Genomic DNA, 27,622 nt, shown 5'->3' with positions numbered 1-27,622 from the left:
CACAAAGTCAGAGGGTGCTGTATCCTGTTTGCAGTGCCTGTCCCTTGGCCAGAGCCAGGATCCAGCCACCTGATCTGATCTAAAGTGAGATGATCAGTCCCATCCACTGGGAACAATTGTACTTTAACAGTATAGCTGCACCAATCCAAAAACCCTGTAGTGAATAGACTGCACTGGTGGAAGAATGTAAAATACCCAAGTGCAACTTGACTGTACTTCAGAAAAGCAGCTGCCTGCTGGCGTGTGATTTAATTTTCAGGGCAGTTTAGTTGTAGGGTTGATTTTTTTGTTTTAATCCTAAGTCTCGCCTGTATTTTTAATACACTTAAAATAATGCAATGGCTGCTTTGTGTGCCACTTCTCCTGCTTTCCATTTCCCCACAGCATTCAGGTGTCATTACTGCAAGGCAGGAGGCAGAGCTCTGCTGCTGGCACTGCTGGGCTTTGGCAGGCAGTGCCTGTCGTCTGGGTAAAAAGAAGAGGGAATTTAATATTGTAGCATCCATAAAAATGGGAGCACTTCATTAAGCGAGACTGTGTAAAGATTTCTTATGGATGGAATTTACATTAATGCATTTTACTGCTCCATCTGAGGAGATCAAATGATAAGCACAGTGTCATGTACACGTTTGTGACTGTTCTGTTAAATAGATTTTAATACTTAATAGTTTTTTTTTTCCTCATGCATTTCAAAGCAGCAATTATTTCCAAGGATAAAGATAATGAAATTTTTCTTGATGTTCTCAAGAATAAAGGGGGAAAAAATGTATTTTAAGGTGTATCACGGTAGGTGAGGAGTTCTGCTCTGTCCCATCCCACGCCTGTGTGTGTTGTCAGTGGGCCTGGTAGGAGTTTCAGCTGCAGGAAGAAATGTTCCTGTTGATGACATTTCAGAGGCATGCTCAGAAAGGACGCCAGGAAGGAGTTTGGTGGCTGGTTTGGAGTGGGGGTCGCTGGGGAGGGGGAGCAGGCTGGGACCCACCTCAGCTGCGAGCGCGGGGCTCCCCTCGCGCTGGCTCTCACCCGCGCGCTCGCTCATGGGGACATGTGACTTCTGGCCATATTAGCAGGTTTATCCAAGCCTAGCCCCTCTGACTAACAGATGTAGGGAAAAGGGCATTCTGGGATTGCAGCAGTTGCTTTTGAACAACAATGTCCTTTTTGTAAGAATCTGATGCTTCTTAAAAGATGGAACATGACATCATTACCGTCGATCCAAGAAACATTCCTTCAATAATACTGAGTGTGCTCTGGTTATCAGCTCCCTTCCCCCAGCTCCTTTCTCTTGCTTTTCTGACATGCTTTTTGTCTATTGTTTTGTTGGGGGCTGTAAATGTGAAACAGTTGTCTTTCAGTGTTATGTGCTTGCTAGAGCTGGAATCAAGTGGAATATTGTTGATATATGAAAAAGAAGGAAAAATAACAAAAACCCCACTTTTCCTTCAGCTTTCATAAATGTAGTGTGCTTCAGGTATGGGCTGAGCTAGAGCTAATTATTTCCCTTCCCACACGGTATTAGTTATGGTGTTATGCAAGGGAAGGTGGGGATATCACAGTCCCGTTCCTGTGCATCCCACTCGGCCTCCCTGGCAGCTGTGTGCAGATGCTGGTTGTTCCAAGGCTCCTGCAGTGATCCTGCATCATAGGAAATGTGTGAGTGCTCAGCAGTGCAGTGTGGCAGAGTTGTGAGCAGCTGCATATTTTCTGTATGTGTGGATATATTCTTCTGCTTGGTCCACCACTGGGATTTCAGTGTCAGCTTTTCCCTCTCCCCCGAGAGTGAGCTATCACGGAAATGCATTCTGGGTTGCATTATAAATCTCTTTGAATGCTGACTGCTTGGAGGAAAATGCTGGATTTTGCTTCCCTTCTGTGCTTTCTCTCTCCCATGCATGTCTTCCTGAGAAAAACTGGAAACTCCTGTGGAGTTTACAGCCGGGTACATCTCGGCTGTGTTTCACAGCCAGGCTCTGCAGCAATGCTGGGAGGTCTCTAACGAGGAGCAGGCAGGCTGTGGGACTTGCACATGCTGCAGCTCTCCAGAGAAGAGAACCACTGAGCACAAACATGCAGGAATATGTCTTTTTCCATCCTTGCAGGAATTGCTCTGCAGGGACTGGAAAACAAATGATTCATTGATGGTCTAGAGGCTTGGAAAAAGGTGGAGTTTATAGTGTCCAGAAAGGGAGGAGAAATGGACAGGGCCTTCTGATGTGTTGTTTAAACTCAGGTTTGTTGTCTTTGACATCTTTATAATGGAAATGAACTCCGAACTTTTTAAAAAAACAAATTTGAAATACGAAATAGAAATAAAAAAAGCACAACTCCTGGCCAGACAAATTTTTTTTTGGAAAGAAGAGAGATGTGCGATTAACTGTTTGCCAGTGACAGAATTGTTTTTATTAGTGATAATTTACAGGGATTTGATAGGAAATCCTAAGACCTCCCTTTAAGAGGAAAAGAAAAGGGCTTTTTATTTGTAGTGGTTTTTTGGCATCACCTGTTGTAAAGATATAGTAAGATTTTAGCACAACTTAACAGTATACTGTTATTTTGGATAGATTCCAAGACACAAAGCTTGTAGTAAATTGAAAGTGAACTCATGCTGCAGACAGAATTTTATACATTCCCAGTTGTGTCTGAAGTTGCAGGTTCCTCTGAAGAAAGTGTTTGCCAGTGGCCTATTGTCCATTGTCTCATATGCCAATCACAGTTTCAATGTGTGTTTGCCCCTGCTGAAGCAGAGCAGAAGGAGGAGCAGCGGGTGTGGAATCGGGTATCTCCTGTTCTGGATGCTGTTTCTCTGAGAAATGGATTTCAAGTAAACCTCTGAAGAACAGGCACTTTGTGATAGACATCACAAAATCCAAACGATTTTTTAGGACACGGTGGGTGTAGCTCTTCAGAGGGAGAGTGTCACAGTAATGTGGACTCACTGGTGATGAACTGGCTGTCGCTGTAGGTCAGAGATTCTCTGACTGCTCTGCAGGCGATCGAGCAGATGCTGGAGCATGGAATGCGCCTCATTTTGTGTTTTGATTTTGGTTTCTGTCCTAGATGAGGTGCTTGACTGGTGTCACAGTGGGGCTGTGACATTATCCCAGCACCAGGGCTGCTTGCTCTGGAGGAAGTGGAAGCTGCTTTGCTGTGGCTTGTTTCGGGCTCTTTGAGCAGAGGATAAGCAGTGAAGGATTGCAATCTTTTTCTTGCAGTAATCCATGCTGAAGAGGCTCCATTCATACAGATGAGCCAAGGGTTGAAGCAGCACTTTAAACCCAGATAGTCGGTCGGCTGACTGCCCAGCAGGATGCCATCAACCAGCCGAGCGGGCAGCCTGAAGGACCCCGAAATTGCAGAGCTCTTCTTCAAAGAAGATCCAGAAAAGCTCTTCACAGATCTCCGAGAGATTGGCCATGGAAGCTTCGGAGCAGTTTATTTTGTAAGTAGCACCATGACTTGTGAATTTTAGCTGTGTTTCTTTTTAAACTGTGGGTGTAGACTTCTTTGAGCATAATGAGGAAAAGAAACTAACTACTATGACTTTTTTTGTGTGGTGTTTGGGGCAGAGATGTTATCTTGTGTGTCTGTATGGTCTCAACCCTTTCACAAGCTTGCAGTCTCTGCGAGGTGTTTGCATACAAAAAAAACCCTGGAAACTTTGTCCTTGCCTTTAGGTGCATCATTATGTTGCAAGCAGGGATTTATGTGCAAATTAAAACGTGGACTTCTGCTCCATCAATTCTGACTGGCAGTGCACTTCTCTTGGTCTGATCATCTCCTTATCACCTCTTGTTCCTTGAGAGAAATTGAGTTCTCTTCCCCTTTGTGCATACCCCGAGGCTCCCTTAAAGCCATTCTTTATGTTTGACACCTGAGTGTGGGTGCTTTTGTTGTCATTTGTCCTGTCACATCCATTTCTACTGCAGGCAAGAATCCCAGTATCCATCTGCATAATACTTACCTGACATGAAGGGATCCTCATGGCAACCTCAGCGCTGCTTGCTGTGTGCTAACCAAATATTGTGGGGCCTTCATTAAAAAACACTTTCCTCAGAAAACCTTTTCACGTTTATAATTATAGGAGGTGTGGCCAAACCTGCCAATTTTCCTTCAGAAAGCCATTTGTGTCACTATTTTATGAGATGCCTATTCAGTGTTAATAATTGCAGCAGACCATGTTGGGAACCTTCCAGCACAAATTTAATGCAGCACAGATGAACTAATTAGGAAAAGCTTCTTAATTTTGTTCCCTGCTTAAAACTATGAGCCACCACTGTCTGGGAACAGATCTGGGGGAGGAAGTGTTTTTTAACGAAACAATACTCACCTGTGGCCTTAAATTCACCTCACTCTGGTTGAAGAGTGAATATCAAGGGAGGGAACTGACAAATCTGTCTTCCTGCTATGTGGAAATATTATTGAAGAAATATTGTAGAAGTTTTTTTGGAGCACTGTATCTTTCAGAGGCATGTATGGACCACACAGATATGGAAACCCATAATGCAGCTGCAGGTAGGCTGTGAGCTGGAAGCAACCAGCATTCCCAAACATCAGCAGGAAGCTGCCATGGGGTTTTTGTAGCCTGCCTGAACTTTGTCCCTGTGGTAAGGGCTGATGGCCCATTACCAGCTCCATCTCCAAAGCAATTGCAACTCAGAGGCCATTAATTTCTAGCCATTCTTTCTCTTTTTCCCCCACCATGTTAAATCACCAGTTCATTATAGATCGGTATTTACTCGCCATAGAGTGCAATTACTTGCTGGCATTTGGATTGTGCTTCTTTGTCAGAAAGTACCTCTGATTTGGCACTTGCATAAAGACAAGCCTAAGCAGTGCATCACACAACCCCAGCCCATGTGGGGGCTTCATTTTTGTCGAGAGAGGGTTTCTGATAAAGACACTATTGCTGTTTCTGTGTTAGGAAGTTTTGTGTTGTGTCTTTTTTACTACTAATGGTTCTGAGATGTTGAATCTGAAACTGTTCCATGCAATGTGCCCCATCCTTCAAACAGAGGCCCAAAAGATCAGAGAGACAACAGGGAGAGGGAAATTTAATGTGAATTAAATAAGCATGAAGAACTAAAACATAGGCGAGTCTGTCTCTTGGGTACTTTAATCCACTGTAAAGCTAGAAATAAAACTTCTTAAGTTTCTTGACAAAATTTTGATTTTGCTACTGCAAACAAATAAACTTTCTCTAATTAACATAATATTGGATTATAGTTAATAACTGCTTTCAATGATATTACTGAAGCCAGTGACATACTCCACTTTTTCTTTGTGCATACTTTGCCTGTGTCGATGCTGAAGCTACTCTGGTCACCAGATGTTGATCCTTTGTGTGGAGTTTTTGGAAGAAAGCAGGATATATGTGCATACATGTCTGCCATGAAACAAGCCTTGCTCATTTGGATGGTTAAAGGGAGCTGACCTTGCACATCCTCCTGCCTTTTGTCTAGGAATTGTTTACAATTATCCCGGATCACAGGGAAACTAAAACAAGCAAATGCAGCTCTGTGATTTTAATATTTCTGGGGTGTCAGCCAGGACAGTTCTCCCTCTCTAGGACTGTAGGTGTTCCCCAAACTCTGTCAGGTGTTGTTTTTGCTGGGGTTTTCTGATGCAAAGCATCCTCTCTCCAGGCAGCTTTCATGGCATACAGCCTGCACCAAAAATGTGATTGATAAATAGATGTGGGGGTACTTACCCAATAGAAAATCCATATAATCCTGAAATCTCTCCTACCTAATTTAAAATAGAGTTTAGTGTTTCACTGATAGTTGTGCCCATCTTCCTTCCCTTTTAGCAGTGATCTCACCAATGGGTGATATATATTGATCTTACTCCTGTCTCTTTGTTTCTGTTGCATCCTTCATAGCAGAAAGTTCCTTTCATACATTTTTTTCCTTTTATAATTGATATGAGTTTTGCTGGTTCACCTCATGGTTTTAGTTTCTTAGAAACTGCAAGTCTGGCACCTCTGAATCATTTTTGGTATTATCCTTACCCTACTCCCTGCTCTGCAGTGTAATAATAGCTTTTGCTTGACACAGGAAACCTACTACACTGGAACACTGCAGATGGAGCAGAATAATAACCCACTCTCTTTTGTTAGAGCTGGGTTCCTTCTGCTTTACTGTAGTATTTTGCTTCCCTGCTTTATTGGCAGTTCTTCACACAATTGAATTTTTCAGAGATTGTCTTTAGTCAGTAAAGATCTAGCAGTTGGAATTTTATTCTTTTTTGCCTCAAACAACAAAAATAATCACACCCCACCCAACTCTACAAGTACTGTGAGTGAGAGGATCCTCTGAAACAGAAAGAAAAGTAAAAATAGTATTGGTTCAAGCTTATCATAGCCAGTTGAAATAAAGACTGGCAGGGAATTCTGGGAATCTCTTTAATGAACAGCAGAATTAAAACATGACTAAAAAACCTTTTTACAAAAGGCAGAGCCCTAGTACTTCATTAATCCATGTTCTGGTAGGTTGTGCTTGATAGTAGAAATATATTAAAAGTCAACATTTTCATCAGTCATCTGTGAATGCCGTGGTGCACATTATTCTGATTTATATAATTTGGCTTCATGTCCAAGTTGATTATTATTATCAGAGAGACTCAGAGGTGTTTTCCTCCACCACCCTCCTGTGCTGCTGAAATCTCAAACAGAGGAAATCTGGGGTCTTATTTGGAGCCATCCTTCCTGCAAGGTGCTGCCTCTTCTGCTGTGGGGAATGAGCCCTTGCTTTGGTGCTGAATTAAACAAAGGTTCTTGTCTAGTCCTTGCCTTGCATTGTTGCTGTGTGAAGTCAGGAAGTTTGCCTTTGAAGTGTGAAAAACCGTGTACATTTATGGTGCAGTGTAAATAACAATACTATGAAACTGAGAAGCCTCATCTGAAGATGGGTCACTTGGATTGCTGCCATGTCTCTCTGTATCATCTGCCTTCCTTTAAGACACAAAAGCTAATTTTTGGGAGCACTGGGGAGAAACCTGCTCCAGACACTGGTGGCTATCTCCAGTGCATCATGTGACATCTTTCCATATGGATTGAATGGAGCTGGGTGGCTGAGCCTTGCTTCTGTTTCATGTGGAATGGACCTGGGCAGGGAGAGAACTTGATTTAGGGAAAACCCCTTCTACTTGAATCAGAGCTGATTTTTAGTTTAAGTCACAATGCTTGACTCCTGCAGACACTTGGTGGATGCTGAGCATGGAAAAATGTCACACCTTGTCTCCCTTTCACTTTGAAAAGAAATTTTTAATTCTTGCAGCAGTCCCACCTCTTGGAAGATATTTTACTTAAATGCTCTGCAAAAATTAACTAAGACTGGAGATTATTTGATGATTGTGTGTGGTTTGCATCTTATGGAAAGGTGGGAGCTGAAGGAGCTCATGGATTGTGTTTTCCTGTTACAGGCACGTGATGTGCGCACCAATGAAGTGGTGGCCATCAAGAAAATGTCATATAGTGGGAAGCAGTCCAATGAGGTATGTAGAACATGTTGTATATTAAACCTTGATCATTGCAAATAATTACTATATTGGGGTGATTTAAGTTAGCTTGGGTTCCTGCAGGAGAAATATTTTCTGTAACTTCAAAGGTGAATAAGAGTACTGTGTAAATAAATCGGTTTACTGTTCAGTGTATTTCTGTGTAATCTGCTCTTGAAAAAAAGAGAGGTGGAACTCTCTTCTTTCAGATACAAAGGACTCTTTTTGGGACCACAGAAATGTGTAGACAGGAAAAAAAAATTAAAATGATGAGTTTGTATGTTGGTGTCTTACTGCCCTTAACTGTTCCATTTTAAATACCTTTCCAAAAACCCAGGACAAAGGAATGGTAGAAATGGATGCAGTAGTGAGAGCTTCTGAGGGAGCCTTGCTTGTACCGAGTAGTGAGGCAGAATGCATCTCTCCCTGGAATGACTGTGCTCATGAGCAGCTGAAACAAAGGCCAGACAGTGGTGAATGAATGAGTGTGAAAATCTGAACAGCAGCATAATTCCAGAAGAATTGCCAGAGCCAGGGATTAAGGCAGTCTTTGCAGAAGAGTCTGTAGAAGTGGGCCTCTGAGATTTGGACATGAAGTGTTTTCATGGCCACCCCAGATGTGTCTCCTTTCCCTGGGATGCTTAGCAGAGAGAGTTGATTTTATACTTGAAGCGTTTAAGTGCTAATACAGATTCTTGAAAAGCCCAAGATGACACAAGCAGCTAATTGTTATTTCTGGTAAATAACATGTATCAAATCATGACATGATTTTTCAACAGAGGTATTTCTCATAAGCATGTTGTCCAAAGCATTTATGGTTCTCTCCCTCCATTCTCTATATTCCAGCCTTAGCAGCAGCCTTGCTCTGATGAGTTGGACTAACAGCTCATTGCTTTCTGTGCCTTTCTTTTGTGTATTGATCATCTGCACTCCAAGGAGCTAACTATTCCTTCCTCTGTGTGTGTGTGTGTGTTTGTGTAGGAGGTAGAGGTGGCAGTGTCTCTCCAGCAGTCCTGAATTCTAGCTTCAGAGTTAAATTTGCTATGCCTGTTTCTGTTTTGTCGCTGCGGTGACTTGTTTAACTGTGTACTGATGAAAGAATAATTTGTACTTGCTACTTGTCCTACTGTTTTAATTACTGTGAGCTATAAATACTCTATTCACATGAATGAAACAAACTGTGCATGCTTCAGAAATAGCTTTTGTTTGTCTTCAATGCGTATGTTTCTTTATTTTGAAGAAAGTAATAAGACCAGGATTAAAACACTTTCTATTTTACATCCATATTTATTTGTTTTGTTCAGAAGTTCACTGGAGTTATGATCGAGCTGATGTAAAGAAAATTGATTAAGGGCATTCTGGTATCATTTAGTTTCATAATAAGATATTATCATTGGTGGGAAAAATTATTCTCTCAAATAAGGTCATATTTTATACTAAGAATAGGTTTAAAACCTTTGAAAAATGTAGTACTGTGCTCTTAATGTGATCTTGGAGCTTTTTTTTATGCAGGAAATCATGAATACTTCTTGACTAATACATGACTTCTCTCTTCCCAGTATAGAAATTTAACATGATGCTTTCTTGGTTTGGCTTTTATTGCTTAGTACCTCAAAGCCTTTGAGGCTGAAGGTAAAAGGCAACTAAGTCACTCCAGTGTCAGTGAGAGTTTGTTACAGCTGCACTGTGTCATTCTATAGCAATTCTGGTGTTGAGAAATGCTTAATGTAGTCAATCAGCTGCCTCAGTTGTGGGCTTCTGTGTTCCCTGGTTTTGTGTGTTTCTCTAACCCTAAAATTGTTATTGAGGTTTTGCACATGTTTTCCAAAGCCTTAGGGTAGGTGGGCCCTCTGTCCCTCTGTGAATACTACCCACATACCAACACGTGAGGAAGAGTGGGCTGAGAGATTAACAGGACCTGGAAACCAACTTTTGAGCCTTTTGGTGTTGGGTTCCTCTCCCACTGGTTAACTTCAGAGCCCATATTCTTGCTCAAAAACATTTGCAGTGTCAACACTCTTACGTTTATGGCTGCATACTTAAATGGTTTCAGCTACTGCAGTTGGTACTGAAGGTACTTTCTGTAGTTGTAGTTTGGCTGTTGCACTCTCAGACTCATGCCTTTCCTTCCTGAGGAGATGTGGATGTGCAGCACGTGGGGGGACTTGGAGGTCTCCAAGGCAAGCAATGTCAGTGTCTAGGCACACATTGGAACTTGACATTTTGGCCTCTTCTGTGCTTTAAAGTTGCACTAACAGAGCTCCCCTTATTATAAACCTGACTTTGTTTTATCTGTTTATATTTTTTCTCCAGCAGAGCCATTCCTTTATCTAGTAGGTAGCTCATTTTAAATTGGCCCTTGTAAAGATTAAACTAGTAATAGACAAACATTATCAAGAATGTACTCAGATAGTTGGCAGCTGATAAAGGGAGCCTCATCCAGTGTAATATAGTGACTAGTAGGGATAGCTCTTTATAGTAACAAGAGTTGAGAGAGGCAGCTGATCCTGCTGAAGGACACTTAGCACCCACATCTCTTTCAGGTTGGGATGTATGTTTGATTTGACAACAGAATTGGTATCCCTTAGTAGAGGATCACTTCTTCTTTGAGAACTTGTTCAGATATTAAGTGTTTACCAGTATATCCTATGCACACATACAAATATATAAACATAAAACATTACATTGATGAGAGATCCTTGCATTGAGCCTAATTGATCAGCAACTTATTTTCTGGGTCTGCTGAGGAGGTAAGCAGTGAATATCATAGTGTTGATACAAACTTACTTTGATTTGAACCTTGAGATAGTTTTGCCTCTTAAAATAATTAAACTACATAGTAACAACAACAAGGTAACAGTTCTAAAAAGTCTTTCTTTTATTCCCTACAGAAATGGCAGGATATTATTAAGGAAGTCAAGTTCCTCCAAAGAATAAAACACCCTAACAGTATAGAATACAAAGGCTGCTATCTGCGGGAGCATACAGCATGGGTAAGCATCTGCTGCTCTGCACTTCTCTTGCTTTGCTTAGAGGTGCTTTGAAATCTCTCCAGCTGGATTTTGGGAGGCACCTGAGCACTGGTGTTGTACAGACTGAGATGAGCATAGCCGAGGGCCTTACAGGTGCTCAACGAACTGAATGTACTTTCTGGAACCAAGATTTAAGGAAATTTGCCTTTTTGCTTAGATTAAGTGTTGCTATTCTAGTGTATTTAGCTTAATAAACTGGGTATTTGAAATAACGTACACCCATCACTAATAAAGTTTTGTAGTGCAATATACTAAAGAAATCATATTATTGAACGAATAGTTTAGGTTGTAAGTACTGTTTTGTGAGTTAGCTTCAATAAATCTGTAGGGCAAAGTTTTAGTTTCTCTTTTTGAAATCTGTCTGGGACAGAATCTTAAGTAAATCCCTAAATAGCCCTTTAATACTCTGATAAGCTTGTTAAGTGCAGTGTAACATTCCTGTTAAGTATGTGCATATAAAATATGATATGTAATACAATATCTAACTGGTCATGAATGTGCTTTGGCCTTCCTTACAAGTGGTGTTGCTCGGTATCTTACAGGAGTGTTATGCTTAATTCCAGTTAGAGCTGCACTTGTGGGAGGGGTCAGTGTGACAGTGCTGGGATGGAGTTTATGGTACAAGCAATACTTGCTTTGTTATGGCAGCCTGAACTGTGTGTTCCATGAATTAATTCTAGATTTCTCCATAGAAGTCTAAAAAACATTTATTTACTATTACAGATTTTCTAACTACTTTGATTTCTTCCTATAACAGCTTGTTATGGAATATTGTTTAGGATCAGCATCAGACTTACTAGAAGGTAAGTCAGTCACACATGTTTATTTGATGGAAAGTCAGAAGTAGAGTACTGAATTAGGGGGTTACAGCATCACAGAATTTTCCTTGAGTTTATAGTTTTGTTTGGGGCCAGAGTGTGTACAAATAGGTGCAGTTTGCCAAATTCTTGCATAGTTGTAGTGTGTTTTGTGTAGAATATTGGTTTTCCCAGGTGCTTAGTTTCTCCTTGGTTTGTATTATTTTAAAGTTGTCAGTCAGCTATTTGTTTGCTTCTGAGTTTTAGGTTCTCTTGCCATGACAGTTCAAGATTTACTTCTGAAAACCCTTGCTTTTGATCCTAATGCTTACTAACAACTGTAGGCCTGTTGACTAGAATAGCATTACAGCAATGTTAGGGTTGTGCTTGATGAGGTCTTTCATTAAATGGTCATTTTTCTATCAGGCTTCTTATAGTGGCCTGGCTTTGAAGAGATATGTGTGGCCAGTAAGTTGTTCCTTTCCTTGCCAGAAGCATTTCAGGACCAAAAAGCTGAGCTGCCAGAATCTGATCTGTGTTACTACAGTTTATTTGTGTGTGAATTGCTGTAAATTTCTGGGGTTTGGGGTTTCACTTCATTAATGGAAAACTCAATACTGAGTCTCAAGAAGTTACTTGGGAGACTGGTCACATAACTGACAGGAATGCAGTTTATGGTTGGAGAGTGGTCTCTCTGGTAGTAAATAGCTGCTGGTTTACAGTTAGAAGATTACATCTGATTATAGAATGTACTCTGTGAACTATTTTTACATTTGCTTCTCATACTGAACCCAGTGAAAATGGACTTTTAGTATTTCTGTTTACATTGTTAACAGTCTTGCATGCTGCAAACTGTATTGTTTTCTGTAATATTGAATTTCACATAAATTCTTTCCTTAAGTTCATAAAAAGCCATTGCAAGAAGTGGAAATAGCAGCAATTACCCATGGTGCTCTCCAGGGATTAGCATACTTGCATTCTCACAATATGATCCATAGGTGAGTAGTTACACTTTTGTTGTCTCATACACACTTACATGTAATTTGTTTTATTGATTGTATCCCCTCCATCCCAAATTCTACATTGCAAGCAGAGATTTTCTTTTCACAGTATCCATATGCTCCCAAACAAGAGATTTATAGTAGCCTAAAACACTAGCAAGACTAACATGTAAGACAAAAGAATCCAAAATCAAGGGCCACTTTAAGCAATTAACCTAATGGTTCAAGACTTTCTGTTTGGAGGAAATGTGAATATTTTGCAGCTTGAACATGTGAATATTGGTGTGTTTCATAGTCTGTCCAATAGGGAGTTTTCTTCTTAGGAGGGGAGTAATACTGACATTTATGTTCTATCACCAGAGATATCAAGGCAGGGAACATCCTGCTGACAGAGCCAGGACAGGTGAAACTTGCTGACTTTGGGTCTGCTTCCATAGCATCTCCTGCCAACTCATTTGTGGGGACGCCATATTGGTAAGCCAAGAGATTTACTCATTTCTGGCTTTGTGAAGTGAAAGGATCATGAATTGGCTATTTAATATACTTGGGCTTATTGGAGCTAGCTTTGTAATCTTCCAGTTGTGGTGGTGGTAAAATGTACTTTGTTGGAAAAAAAAGTTTCAGTTGTAAGTAGGCTCTGAGTTCCAAGAAATTGTGTATCCCTGTGTTTGTAGTTCACAAAAAGTGTTAAAAATATTTTGCTTTCTGCTTAGACTGACCTAAAGTGATAGAGGTGGGATTGAATCATCTGTAATATATTTTAATCACTCCCCCCAGTGGTTTAAACAATTCATGTATTCTCACTGTGTCTGGTTGTTGAAATAACTGAAGTGTTTTTTCTTTCATAGGAAAGGCCAGGTTCACTGAGCCACCCCCTTTGCAGATCCCTTGTATGCTTTTGATCTCTTACACCTAATCTGTGGTGTTTACTCAACTGTATGTTATAATTATTTCACCACAGTTGGTCAGCCAGCTAAACTATTGGAAATGTGGGAGGGTGAGAAGGTGATGATACTCACAAATGGAAAGCTGGGCAGAGCTCAGGAGAACATCACACAGCCTCTGCAGGCCTGCACCAGTGTGGGTGCCTGGCCTTTGTTCCCAGTATCCCATGTCATGTCTGATAGCTTGGGGAACGATTTGTTTATGGTAGCTGAAATCAGGGAAAATAGCCTATTTCATACTGATGAGGATAATGTGTTCCATTGCCTATTTTGAGCACAAGTTTCTTTTCTTAGGATGGCCCCAGAAGTGATTTTAGCCATGGATGAAGGGCAGTATGATGGCAAAGTAGATGTTTGGTCTCTTGGAATTACCTGTATTGAGTTAGGTAAGTTATTTCCTTTGAAAAAAGTTAAAATGTTGTTATTTAATACTTGGAACTTAGTTGAATCACAGTGCAGAAGATTTGTGCTCCCTTTCTTGTCCTGGTTTCTCTGGGCCCTGAGTTTTAGAGAAAAGAATGAAATATGCTTTCTAGAATTCCAGACCAAGTCTCCAGTTTGATGTTTATGGAACTGGTGTTTTTATTACCTGAAGAAAAAGAGTTATATAGACAAAGAGAGTGGCCAAGTGAGATCACTAAGGGTGTTCACATTCTGTGGGAGAGGCAGTTAACTTCTGAATGGAAAAACAGTCAATTGCTGAACAGCTTTAGAAGTGAACCATTAAAGGTACCAATGTGGCTATAAGTTGATATTGTTTCTGTGAAAATTTAAAAATTTTGCAGTGATGAAGTTCTGGAGAAGTTGACAACTTCAAAGCTGTATTCAGTGTGTGTTGTCACCTCTGAATAGACTTTTTTCCCTTAAATGAAAAGATATGAAATAATCCAATTTTGAAGTGGTAACCTGAAACTGAAAGCCTGAAGAAATTATGGCATTGCCATTAGAACAGACCCTTTAAAGCAGGATGTGAGTTTAAAGGGACAGTGTTAGTATGGCATTCTGTTTAAATTTAACACATCATGTTTTCTTGGAACAAAAACGCCCTGGCTGAAGCACACCATGCACACCACTGCTCCATGCACCTGAGGCTGTCCTCCCATCCTTGTCAGATCTGATTGCTCCTGCTCCAACCCATCCTCCATGGAGGAGCAGCCCAGCCAGGCAGTGAGAGCTCTCAGGAACACACTAATCCATGTGAACTGCACAGTTTAGCTAAAAATGCTGTCTGGCATTCCAAACTGTCAACTTCATTTTCTTCCAGGACGCGAAATAGATTCTTTCTTCAGAGCAGAGATTTTGTTTGTTGGGGTTGGTTTTGTTTTTTTTTTTTTTGCTTCTTGGTTGCCAATATAAAGCAAGTTGAAAGGGGTGTGACTGTCATGACAGAATCCTGCTCTGAGTGGAGTAAGGAGACTTGGCTGGCTGCAGGGCTCCAGGAATGCAGTGAGCTCATGGCCACCACACCCCCGGGAGTCCTGCACGCCACGTTCTTGCAGGATGAAGCGTGTTGGGCTTCGTCTACGGCTGCTGGCGTGGTGGGAGGTGAGACTAGGTCAGGACAGCAGAGCAGTGGAGGCTGGGTCCGTGTCCCTGGCTCATTTGTGTTGCTTTGAGTAAGCATGGGAATGCAGCAGGGAAATGAGATGTCTTGTAGTCTTCTCAAATTATCACTTAGTCTTAGAAATGGTCTTATTGAGGGCTCGGTTTCAGGGTTTCCAGAAGATTTCTATGTTGTTCAGGTGAGCTAAGAGGAAAAAAAAGGTAGAGAGAACAGTCATTTAAAATAGTTTAATGAATAATCTGTCTGATCCTTGCTGCTGACCCTGATAGCAGCAACTAGTTATCTGACAGATTAGAGGAGGTAAAGTGCTGAATTCGAGGAAAGACTTAAGTCCTCAATCTACCCATTCTGAGGAATTTGTAGGGCTTAGTCCATCCTGCCATAGCCATGAGTGTACCATGATCTCTGATCCATAGTTCAGTGCTGCTATTCAACTCAGAACTGAGCAGACTAAGAAAAGTAGCATTATTTTTTTCCTTGTTTATTTTTTTTGAGGAAGGACAGTTTTCTGTTGCATTTTCAGTAGTGTAGGAACATCCTCGTGGCCTGACCAGCTTCTCTGGAATGTCTATGGCGAGGCTGAGCTTTATAAAGTTTGCCCCATAAACATTCTGATGAAGCTTCAATTTTGTTGTTACAGTGAGATCATCTCCTTCCTCATTAGGCTTTCATGCTGTGTCAGTCTATAAGAGTAATACAAGCTTGAAAGAGAGAAGAGCCAAAGAGAGAAGGCAACTCTCAAAATAGTATAAAGAGTTGGCCTGTTGCTGACTTCCTGCCCATGTGCTTAGTCAGTTAAGTGTGATTTGATGGTTCTTGTAACCACCGTTTTCTTCAGCACTGCTGTCCTGCTAGAAATAAATATTTCTTAGCTTTTTAGCAACTGTAGATTAAAAAAAACAAAGGGGGGGTGTATGAAGCCAAGAATGCTTAGTGGCTAAACACCCAGTATAGAGCTTACTGTTAACTTATTCCTATTTTAGTACATTACAATGAGTCAGAGAACTCAACTATGATAAACCACGTAATTTAAAAGCTTGAGAGGACAAGGCATTTGATCTTCAAAGGGCTTTCATCTTCTGCAATGGCACAGGACATATGCCAACATATCTGTCTGATTGCAGGGTAGGGTTGGTTTGGGGTTCCATGTTCAGGCAGTAGGGATTTTGCTGATGTGGTTTTCTTTTTAAAGGGATGTAAACTGTAAAAAAAAAAAAAAAAAAGAGCAACAACATGAGACTATCTCCCTATATAAAAACTTCTTTCCTCTTGTGTGCAGCCGAAAGGAAGCCTCCTTTGTTTAACATGAACGCAATGAGTGCCTTATATCACATAGCGCAGAATGAATCCCCTACACTACAGTCTAATGAATGGTGAGTATTGCTGAGGGAGGAATGTTGGAGGGGATGGCTGTAAATGGAGTGCTTTGTCATGCTGAGTTCTTGAAATGGCTGGAGTCCTGTTGGGAGGATGTGAGCTGGAAGGTTCTCATTAGACTCACTATACATTTCGTACACAAAATTGACCAATTACTAAATATATGTTTGAGACTCTTCAGTGTAGTAGGAACAGGACAGGCTGCTGGAAGAACTTAAGATCCTGTAAAAAATTCTGTTCATGGGTCAGTAAACTTTTGAAGCTCCCAAGCTAGCCAGAACTGTGGGGTTTAGTGTTTTTTTTAAATCACAAACCACACTGTCAATTTCTAAATCCTGTTTTGTTGAAGTATTGCTTTGCAAGATGAAGACACAGCTTGTGTGTGGCAAGTGTCTGTTGCATAAACTTCAGAAGAATAAAGCACAGTAGTAACATTTTGTGCCTCCCAGCCTCAACAACTGTCTTTTGAATACAGCAAATACAGTAAACTAATTTCAAAAGTTGAAAACTTCCTAATTATGGTTTACTGAACCATAGTTCTTGGCCTAGGAGCTACAAGCATCCAGATGTGAGAATCTTGACTCCTTAATGAATTAAACTTGGTCGTTAACTTAGGTGGATTTTTTTTCCTCTCCTTGACACAGGTCTGATTATTTTCGAAACTTCGTAGATTCTTGCCTCCAGAAAATTCCTCAAGACAGGCCTACATCAGAGGAGCTTCTGAAGGTTGGCTTGCTTGTCCTTTCTGCTTTCCATGTGGTATTAAAAGGGACTGTGCTCTGTGATGATGGTTTGTCTCACCTACTGTACAAGGTTATGGTTAATGATGCTCACACATCTTTGAGCTGTGGGGTGTACTGAGCTGGCAGCCCTGGCTTTGCTGCCTGTCTGCAGTGTCTCAGAGTGTTCCCCAGGTGACTTTGCAAGCCAGCCTTGGAGTTCTCAGCATAAAAGGTCACTCCACCAAGTGACACTGGATGACCATCAACTTGTCAAGAGTTTTAGTTTGTAAACTCAATCATTGCAGTGATTATAATTAATCCTGACAGAGCTGCCATGCATTAGCTAACAAATACCTTTTGTTACTTCCCTCTGTGTTCTGTGCTATAGAACACTCCAGTGTGCTTTATGCAGTACCTGAAATCCACTACTGGGGAAAAGGAGGCAGAAGAAACAAGTTTTTCCTCCCTCTATTTCTCCTTGGCATGAAAAAGCCTCAGCAGTCTGCAGGCTTTTTCTTGCTTTATTTCTTAGCTTCTTTTTTAATTCTTCATTTGTGCTCCTGAGTGCTGCAGGTACTTGGTTTTGCTCACTGTAGTCTGTAGACAAAGCCAGTGGGGTAGATTGTTGCAAAAGGCTGACATGTGAACAGAACTTAGAGAAGTTGGGTGTTAGAGCTGCTTTTTTGTGTGACTTTGATGGATTTCCTTTGTGGCATCAGGTGGCATTCAGAATTTTGCTAACTTGTCATTCTCTTTACAGAGCTTCTGACATTTTGGGTTTCTTTTTATCCTGGCCCTGCTTCTGCTAAACAGTGTTTTTCCAAATTTTTTGCATTGCAGGGAAATGGATGCTATTTATGAAGGTTTTATCAGCACCTTTTTGCATGGTTTTACCTAAAAATGGCTCTGGGGACTTGTGCCTCTTTGAAAACTGTCTATTCAGAAAGTAAATGCAATTATCCAGGAAAGGTTTCGGTGTGGGTGTGTAGTCCTGCCATTTCAGAATTCTACAGATTGGTTTTATTTTGAGCAATGTGCTGCAATTAAAGAGAACATTGATGGAAATGAAACGTTTGGGAACGTATTCCTTCCATAACTATAGTCTGAAACAGCTGCATGCCACTTTACAGGGGCAGGTAGGGAATGTGCCATGTTGGAAACAGCATTGCAGTTCTCCAAAGGAACAAAATGAAAGTAGTGGTGGTGTTAATAATGACTCATGCTTCCACAGCACATTGCATCTGGAGACTGCAAAAGCTGCTTCTGACATACATAGACAGTTCTTGCTTTACCTATGGGTAAAATATAGCCACCTTTGCAGAGAAATGTGGTGAATATCTCCAAGAGAAGAGCAGAACGCAGGGAACTGTTCCAGGACCAAGCTCTAAGGTTCACAGCCTATTTTATGACTCAGAGCTGTATGATGAATATTTGATTCCCAGGCTTTTCTAAACAAGGAAATGGGATTTATACTGAGAGTTAGCTGATGAGTTAATTAACATTTGGTTAAAGATACTAGCCAGTCTAGCAGCTTTAGCTTTTATTTGGTATTTGTTGCTCTTCCCTCACTAAACCACTAGTAGATGTTTCTGAAGTGTAAGTTTATAGTGAGCAAGTTTTCATGGCATGTAAAATGCTATTTCTGGGTTTTTCCACCTTTATTTTTTGGTACAATCATTCTGAAATCTATCTTGATTGCAAAGTCTGAAAATAATACCAGTGTTAGCTGTGAAGGTGTTCTCCTGTGCAGGGAAGAGGGCTGATAAACCCAACTAGAGGTCCTCACTGTGTCCTCAAAGCATGTGCATTGGAGGCATGAGAGGCCACTCACCTATTTGTGTTCTGCAGCACATGTTTGTTCTTCGAGAGCGGCCCGAAACAGTGTTAATAGACCTGATTCAGAGAACAAAGGATGCAGTGAGAGAACTGGACAACCTGCAGTATCGTAAAATGAAGAAGCTCCTCTTCCAGGAGGCCCACAATGGCCCTGCAGTGGAAACACAGGAGGAGGAGGAGGTGAGAGAAATGCTGGATTTCATCACTGAACCACAGAGAATGAACTGTCATTTAAATAACCACAATTCAGATATTGCTGAAACGAAGGGAGGCTGTTTACACACCTGGCTGTAAACACTGTCTCCCTCTTTGTGCTTGGAGTAAAGCTACCTCAAGGCACAAACAAGGACAAGCAGGGTAGATGCCTAGTGCTGGCAAGAGGCTGTGCCATGTGTTCATGCTTGAACAGTCAGCTTCCAGTCCTGTAAATCCTTGCTTTCTTTGCCTGTTTATGAGGCTTCATGAGGACTCTTTAGCAACTGCAGTTAACCTCTGTTTTCACCATATGTACTGAGAATGTTGTTCTAAATCTAAGGCATTGAGGTTTTTTACTTGATTTATTAAAAAAAAAAAAAAAGAAGAAAAGAAAAACAGGTCATCAGGGAAATTGATTTCTCTTTTTTGGGTTGAATGCTGCAGTCACCATGCAGAGAAGGAGACTGAATTCCAGTTCTCCTGTACAGAAAAGAGCCTGCAAGGTGCAGGGTCCCAGCTGAGCACTCAGGTGATTCTGGTGTCACAGCAGTTTCTGGTGACACGCTGTGGCTGATACATGATAGAGTTCAGCTTGTTAACAGGCTCGCTGTTGAAAAGAATCTGACATCAGCCAGTTAATCTTGACAGGGCTGACTCTTTCTCTCCCCAGCATCCCACAAGAAAAACGTTTCATGGCAATGCCTGGAGGGTGGAAAGTGCCATGACGTGGCAGGTGGATGCCTTTAGAGAGAAATAGAATGAATATTCCATTTGGTAATGTCCATAGGTACCACTGGGATGGGTTTGAATTTTCTTTCTAATTCCTTTCTCCTAGGAACAAGATCATGGTGTGGGCAGGACGGGAACAGTGAACAGTGTTGGAAGTAATCAGTCCATTCCTAGTATGTCTATCAGTGCCAGTAGCCAAAGCAGTAGTGTTAACAGTCTTCCAGATGCCTCGGATGATAAGAGCGAGCTGGATATGATGGAGGGGGACCACACCGTGATGTCAAACAGCTCTGTCATTCATCTAAAGCCGGTAAGCCCTGGATTCTTACTGCAGGACTTCCGAGGGGTAAAGTGGGAGAGAATTTGGTGCCAAGTCACCTGTTCCCATTCCCAAGTCATTATCTGCAGTTTATATTATTGTGCCCCAAATATATATATATATATATATGAGTGTGCACTGGAGACTTGGGAAGGTGGCTGTGAAGATGGTTTATTTTTGTTAATTTACTAAAAATTATTTGACTAATGGAATTGTTTCAAAAGCAGTTAGCTTTATCAGGAGGAGTTGGAATGGGAAGTTGTAGATAGGTTTGTTTGGTGGCTGACTTTAACATGCATAAGCACTGCCTTGTGGGACAACAGGATGTGTGACTTCCCCTTTTTACCTCCTCATTATATAATTCTTAAAGTCAGGATCTACAGTAGAAGCTGAACTAATTTCTGCAGCACTCAGCTTCCCAGCTCTTGATTTGAATATTTTGTTAATGAATAAAGTGTAGCAGCAGAAACCACTTCCCTGCTTTCCCTCTGCCAGATGAAGGGTGGGCTGGGGAGTGCCCTCTGAGCTGGGCTGCTCTTGCCATGGAGGTGTTGCCACTCCGTTTCTCAAAGCACTGCCGTTTCCGTGGCTGATGATAGGTGTGGCTAGAATGTCTTGTTCTTTGCCCAGATATGCAACAAAGACACAGATATTTCCTCAGGGAGTTAATTAGTGTATCATATCTAACTAGTAATCGCTCTGTGATGAATGACAAACTCAAAATAAGAATGTGGAATACACCGTGACAAATTTTAAAATTTGCTTTGAGGTATTTCTGCAGTGGGTGTAATGAAAATCTTCCTCTGTCTTTCAGAATTACAAAGATGTTGTTTTTGTCTTTCAGACTTGATAAAATCTACTTTATAGCTTTTATGTTGTGTTGCAGTAAACTGTTTAACTCAGCTTTCACTTTTCCATTATTTTTCCTCACTTTCAGCTTTGGTTAGTAATCTTCCTCTTAGTAATAAAAATTCAGTCTGAAATTTCTGAAAGCAAAGGTCGTAGATCAGAACTCCTTTCGCAGTATATACCTTCATCAGCAGGAGGATCTTTCAGGGCTGATGAAAGTAAAACGCTTTTTTTCTTCCTTTCAAATAAAAAGACCAAAATTAAAAATCTTTAGTAACACAGTTTCTCTTTATTCTCTGACATTAATATTTGCTGGTAAGGAGGAAGAGAACTACAGAGAGGAGTCAGATCCTCGGACAAGGGCATCAGAACCCCAGTCTCCTCCCCAAGTATCTCGCCACAAGTCTCATTATCGGAACCGAGAGCACTTTGCTACCATACGCACAGCGTCACTGGTACGTGGAGGGCTGGTCTGGGGAGAGCTCTGCAGGAGGGCATGCTTTGAACACAGCTCTGTGCAACTTCTCAGAGCTTTCAGAATATCACCACTATATGAGCTGTCTTCATTGACTGAGATACTGGCACTGAAATAATTTAGCGTCGGTTAATAAAAGCTTCAGTGAGATACCTGGGCAAATGTAATTTGTGTATATTTAATATTTTAAGTCTCAAATCCAATGTGCCCCATAGAATATGGGAAACCATTTATAATAATAAGCTGGTTTTTATTTTCATATGCATATTGTGAATATTTGTGGGTGTGTGTATGTATCCACCCTCATTGTATTAAGCTAAAAGGCCGTTATTTAGTACCAGCTTTATAACAATTTTTATAACAATTGTACTGTTTTTCTGCTGGAGCCCATGTGAGCTTATCTCCTACAGCAGAATTGAGTTTTTAATCTGCTCTGCTGCCATTAGGATGTGTGCTTTTCTTTACAACAAAATCATATTTCTTAACTGAATCGTTTTCTTTTGTGGTTTGAAGACTGCTGAAAAGCAGATTAAGCAGCATTAACTTCCTCTGGCCTGATGTGGTTATCTTCCTAGGTGACAAGGCAAATGCAGGAACATGAGCAAGACTCTGAGCTCCGAGAGCAGATGTCTGGCTATAAACGTATGAGAAGGCAGCACCAGAAGCAACTGATGGCATTAGAGAATAAACTGAAGGCAGAGATGGACGAGCACCGCCTCAGGTTGGACAAAGATCTTGAAACACAGCGTAACAATTTTGCTGCAGAAATGGAAAAGCTAATTAAAAAGCACCAAGCAGCCATGGAAAAAGAGGTAGGAGGTTATGGTTTATCAGACCAACCCATGTTTGTTGATTACATTGAATTGTCCACTTCGCCTCACTGATGCAGAGATGACAGTGTGGACTCTGAGATGTCTTGTTCTCAGGAGCCAAGCAAATTGGTAATTAGAAAAAGGTTAATACATCACCTCCTTACACTGAGGGGTTATGTAACTAGAGAAAAGGTATGTCCTTCATGGCAGTGGGTTGTACTGAATGTTAGAATCCTGACCCCAGAAAAAAACACTGAGGGTTTTCCTCTCTCTTGCCATGTCTGTGCTGTCAATAATTGCCTGCCATTGAGTGTTGTGGAGGCAGATTAGCCTGCAGAGAAATGTGCCAGCTACACTTAAATGTTCACTGTCTAGTTGTGTATGGATATGGGGGGACTATGCTTTTAAATAATTGATAATGAAGTGGTGCTGCCTACAGCAGTTATTGATTTTTGTTCATCTCTGGTCTCTCAGTAGAAGGCTGAGGATATAGTTTATCATGAGGTTTTGACTTTTTTAGGCAAGATTAGCTGAACAGTAGGGCTGAGGGAATGTGGCACTGGAGAAGGACTCTGCTGGGTGCCTTGATGGTATGGGGAATGAGGAGAGAGTAAGGACAAGCTCCTCTGACTTGGACTTACCCAGAGAAGTAGTGAATATTGTGGTGACTACCGTGATCCTGGGTCTTGAGGCTGAAATTGGACATGAGCTATAATCCACTGGGACTCAGACTGACTTGCTGCTGGATTTGCTGTAGGCTAAAGTGATGGCCAACGAAGAGAAGAAGTTCCAACAGCATATTCAGGCCCAACAGAAAAAAGAATTGAACAGTTTCCTGGAGTCCCAGAAAAGAGAATATAAACTCCGTAAAGAGCAGCTGAAAGAGGTAACTCATCTCCAATGAGGAATGTGTGCTATGGTGTGAGAGTGGTGAGCATGTGAAAATAAAAGTGACTCTGCACCACAGATCTTCCACAGGATTGCAGTGAGTTCTTCATTTCATGAGCAGAGTCCTGTGTGTACTATATTTGTTTCATCTCTTTGACCTTTGAGTAAGAGAATTTATTTTTTTAGTTAGTTGTTGGTAACTATATGTTTATCTTGCGAAAGTACAAACCTCTCCATTGTTTAATGCTGCTTTTTAGCCAGAAACATGCAAAGTTGGCAATTCTAAGGAATGAAAAAAGTTTATGAAAGGTCATTAAGATTTTTCTCATACATTGTTGTTTGTGGGTAGTGGCCATTCCCTGCAGCAGTTAGTTAAGTTTCGTATCACTCAATGATATTCCTGTACAGGAGCAAGAGAACAGAGCAGTAAAGATGATCTGCATTTTTTGTAAGGAAAATACCTGTAAAGCACTATTAATTTTAATGGAGAAAGCTGTGTAATTACTTAATAATCATTGCATTTTAGTGAAAATCAAGATCTCTGCAAAATGCAGAGAAACCGTAGAATCAAACTTCCTGATTCTTTTTATGGAGTGACTGAAACCGTAAGCACTATAAATAATTTTTTTGAAAGAACCATTTAATGCTCAACCATCAACTTGTGTGACACAACTTTGGAACTTGCTCCAAAGGGAAATATTCCCAAACATAGGCATTTCCTAGGAGAAAAAAAAGGCTAAAGAGCAGCAGAGCCAAGAAAGATCTAACAAAAACTACAGTAGCGTGGGCTCTTTATAATAACATAGAATCTTTTTCTAAGTGGGCAGTAGATCACAGAGCACCAAGAAACACTGATGAAATACAGAGGAGTTCTGTCTCATACTTCAGTTGAAATGTATCACAACAAGTCTTAATTACTGCATGGGCATCTCTAGTATGCAATTCAAGCAAGGAGAGTCTTTTGGCAAAGATACTTTAAGCTATGTAGTACAAATGTGGAAACTCCTAAGTTTTACCTGTGAACTTCTTTACATTGTTTTTGTGAGTTACAGCATCTCAGTGAGCAGCTCTGCCTTGAGTTACTGTAAAATGGGTATGTGCTCTGATCAGTTTTATTAACTGATGTGCTTCGTGTGGCTGGAGTTCTGTTTGAACAACAGGACGTGAACACTTTCCTTCTCTCAGTCCTTTGGGAGCCTGTAAAAATGTTTACCAGGCAGTATGGCAGTACCTCCAAGGGTTTTCAGTAGCAACCCCTCATTTTGACACGATACATAGGTCTGGAAACTGTGGACATACATAAACCGGTATTTTGGCCAGTGCAAAAAAAAAAAAAGCTGTAGTTGAATCTGTTCCATTGTGATTTGTCTCTTGGTATTTTCTTAGTGTTCCTTACATGATGTGATGTATTTTAAGAGGCTGAGATGGCACCAACCTTGAGAAGAGAGAGTAGAACATAGTTCAGTAGTTTCTTAGTCAGGTCTGTCCAGTTTGTGGCCAAAGATCTTAATGTAACTATTCCACAATTAATCACCTTGTGATTATCAGGAGCTGAATGAAAACCAGAGCACTCCAAAGAAGGAGAAGCAGGAGTGGCTCTCTAAGCAGAAGGAGAACATCCAGCATTTCCAGGCAGAAGAAGAGGCCAACTTACTGAGGCGTCAGAGGCAGTACTTGGAGCTGGAGTGTCGCCGCTTCAAGAGACGGATGCTCCTGGGCCGCCATAACCTGGAGCAGGACCTGGTTCGGGAGGTAAGGGAACAGGGAACAGGCAGAGATGAGACATGGATGCATCTGTGGGACGTGCATCTCACAGGAGCACCTGAATTCCAGCTCAAATCACACAGAAGTGTTTGTTACCACATCCAAAGTGTTTTGGTAGAACAGTGGTTGGATGCTTTGCAGTACCATCTGGTCATCCCTGTGGCATCCAATGTACACGTTAATGCCCTATTGCAGGAGAACTGTTAGGTCTAAAAAGTCATCAGACACAACAGTTAACAGAAAATGCTTACTCTGAATCCTGTTGAGCATCTAGAACAGGAAGAAGAAAAGTGAAATGAGGAAGGAAAAATTACCGGTGGCATTGCTGTCTGCTGCTGATAAGACCAAGAAACTCTGTGGTCTGTCCTCAGATGCCTTGGAATGAGAAATGCCCTTGTGAACAAAGTGAAATGTCACTTTGTCAACGGAAATCCAAGTAAGTACAAAGAACCTAATAATTCCCTCTGTCCTCCTGCTAGGAGCTAAACAAAAGGCAGACACAGAAGGACCTGGAGCACGCCATGCTGCTGCGTCAGCACGAGTCCATGCAGGAGCTGGAGTTCCGCCATCTCAGCACCATCCAGAAGATGCGCTGCGAGCTGATCCGGCTGCAGCACCAGACCGAGCTCACCAACCAGCTGGAGTACAACAAGCGCCGCGAGCGGGAGCTGCGCCGCAAGCACGTCATGGAGGTCCGGCAGCAGCCCAAGAGCCTGAAGGTACTCAGGGGTGTGGGAGCTCTGAGGGTGCTAAGTGGTGTAGGAGCTCTAGAGGTACTAAGTTGTGTAGAAACTCTAGGGGTACTCAGTACTGTAGGAGCTCTGAAGGTGCTAAGGGATGTAGGAGCTCTGCAGGTGCTAAGTGGTGTAGGAGCTCTAGAGGTACTAAGTGGTGTAGGTACTCTGAAGGTACTCAGAAGGTACTAAGGGATGTAGGAACTCCCATTCAAGCTGGTGGTAGTGGAAGAGTGGTCCGTGGAAGAGTGGTCCATGGAAGAGTGGTCCATTACAGCCGTTTTACAGTGCGGGCAGGGCCAAGGTGATTAATTTGAAACTGGTTAACTTGAAGAGCACCTAGTGGTGATCAGTGTTACAGGGTATTGCAGGCAGGCCACAGGCAGGCCACAGCAGCACTAGTCCCTCCTTTTCTTTGAAAAGCTCTTCTCAGGAATGCCTGTTCCTTTCTGGGGTAGTTTTAAATGCATTTAATGTTCACAGTATGCTTTTTTTTCCCCCTCCTACACCATTTTCTGATCCTTCTCTCCCCCATATACAAAAATAAAATCTGTGTTTCTGTAATGAAGCAGTGTCATTTAAAAACAAAACCCAAAAGCTTTGTGTTGCTGTGTGCATCAAAATGAACTTCACTCTCAGTCTTGGCTAACTCACCTGGTTAGTGTTTTTATATTAAAGCTGGCATGGTGGCAAGTGGGGAGGGGGAAGAGAGAGACACCAGCCAAGTGCAGTGTCCTCAGGAAGCTCCTGGCACTGACCTTTGCTGTTTGTCTCCTCTGGGTTTCTCATGCTGCCCTTGTAGCTCTGGTGGCTGACCAGAATTATGGGGCCTCTGTGATTGAGGCTTTTAGTGTTTTTGTTTAAGCCTTCACTTCATCCGAAGAAGTCCAGTGGTTTATTTTGAAGTGTCTGAGAAGGGTGTATAAGGCCTTTCACCAAGCTGCCTGGTACATTTCCTTTGAGGAGGCAGACTTCTTCTCTCCACCCAGTGTTCAGCTGTGCCAGTAACAAAACGAGTGTATGGCATACTGAGCATGGGGTTTCTTTGTTGTTCTACATCTTTCCTCTTCATGATATTTTCCATCTGACTTAGTTTTCACCACCTGCAAGTTATCTTCTTACAGAGAAAATAACCAACTTGAAAACACAACTTCAGAAAAGAAAAAATTATACCTGATTTGTCAATATTAGAATAATATTAAATAGTGAAAACCTGGCTTGTGTGAGAACAAGGGACCATCTGATCACTGTTGAGAATCTCCAAGGATATAGTGTATAAATAGCAGATGACTTCACAGGGAAGCTGTGCTGCACTCTGAGCTGAATAAAACTGAAGCAGCTGTATTAGGTTGATCCTTCTGAGATTAGCATGAATGAGTTCTGCCTCCCCAAGGTGATGTGGTGCAAACACGAGTGGGCAGCATGTCCATTCTCCTTCCCTGGCAGCAGGATCTGTGGTACTTCTGTGCTGCAGGGGCTTGGCTGCCCTCACACCATTGCAGACTCTGCAATCCTTCCCTTTTGCAGGGAGGACAGGGCTGGAGCATTTTGCAGGGAGCATGGAAAGCTTGCACTTTGCTTTGCATGGCTGTTCTGTGATTAGTGAAGGATTTCAGGCTTGAGCTGTCAATCCTGCACCTTTGCAAACAGGCAGTGCTAACAGCAGAGCCCTGGACAACCGTTGGGTTTGTAGCACAATCCCCTCTTTATCGAGGCTGTTCTCTAGCATTAACTCCTTCTCCTGCCTCTGACTAATGCAGGCAAGTATTCTTAATTGAATAGATAATTTGACCATTTGTTCAGTTTCTCTCCCCAGCAACGTTTTTCCTCAAGGGCACATTTCAGGCTTTCCCTTTGTTATTTAGTGAGGCCCTTTGTCCTGGAAGCAGGTTTTTAACGGTCAGTGTCTGTTCTATGACAGCACCAGAAGGACCCATAACTAGAATTCACCCTTCAGTGAAAACGGCTGTTATTATTTCAAGTGTGTTAATTGTGATGCAAATACCCTCTTGCTGGTATTTCACAATACTAGGTCAAAATGATCTTGTCAGAAGTCTGACTGGAAATCTTACCCCTCCCTTCTGTTTCCT

The 27,622-nt window shown here is 41.6% G+C and overlaps 1 protein-coding gene across 3 annotated transcripts in view; it reads left to right on the top strand.

The window, feature by feature from the left end:
- TAOK1 (TAO kinase 1) overlaps positions 1 to 27,622 on the top strand; it is a 68,159-nt gene that overhangs the window by 24,747 nt on the left and 15,790 nt on the right. For all 3 annotated transcript variants that reach the window (XM_071447994.1, XM_071447992.1, XM_071447993.1), the window contains exons 2-17: positions 3,213 to 3,439; positions 7,420 to 7,491; positions 10,386 to 10,487; positions 11,284 to 11,329; positions 12,225 to 12,321; positions 12,685 to 12,798; positions 13,563 to 13,654; positions 16,112 to 16,205; positions 16,854 to 16,935; positions 18,780 to 18,947; positions 19,798 to 20,001; positions 21,180 to 21,314; positions 21,910 to 22,146; positions 22,904 to 23,032; positions 24,583 to 24,786; positions 25,278 to 25,517. In XM_071447994.1, coding sequence (XP_071304095.1) covers positions 3,308 to 3,439; positions 7,420 to 7,491; positions 10,386 to 10,487; positions 11,284 to 11,329; positions 12,225 to 12,321; positions 12,685 to 12,798; positions 13,563 to 13,654; positions 16,112 to 16,205; positions 16,854 to 16,935; positions 18,780 to 18,947; positions 19,798 to 20,001; positions 21,180 to 21,314; positions 21,910 to 22,146; positions 22,904 to 23,032; positions 24,583 to 24,786; positions 25,278 to 25,517 — 2,148 coding nt within the window. In that variant the 5' untranslated portion in view covers positions 3,213 to 3,307. The remainder of the gene's footprint in view (positions 1 to 3,212; positions 3,440 to 7,419; positions 7,492 to 10,385; positions 10,488 to 11,283; positions 11,330 to 12,224; positions 12,322 to 12,684; positions 12,799 to 13,562; positions 13,655 to 16,111; positions 16,206 to 16,853; positions 16,936 to 18,779; positions 18,948 to 19,797; positions 20,002 to 21,179; positions 21,315 to 21,909; positions 22,147 to 22,903; positions 23,033 to 24,582; positions 24,787 to 25,277; positions 25,518 to 27,622) is intronic.

Source organism: Agelaius tricolor, unplaced genomic scaffold (genome assembly GCF_023055355.1).
Source record: "Agelaius tricolor isolate 1412-34295 unplaced genomic scaffold, bAgeTri1.0.p SCAF_25, whole genome shotgun sequence".
NCBI lineage: Eukaryota > Metazoa > Chordata > Aves > Passeriformes > Icteridae > Agelaius > Agelaius tricolor.
This window is presented reverse-complemented; position numbering and strand designations above follow the sequence as displayed.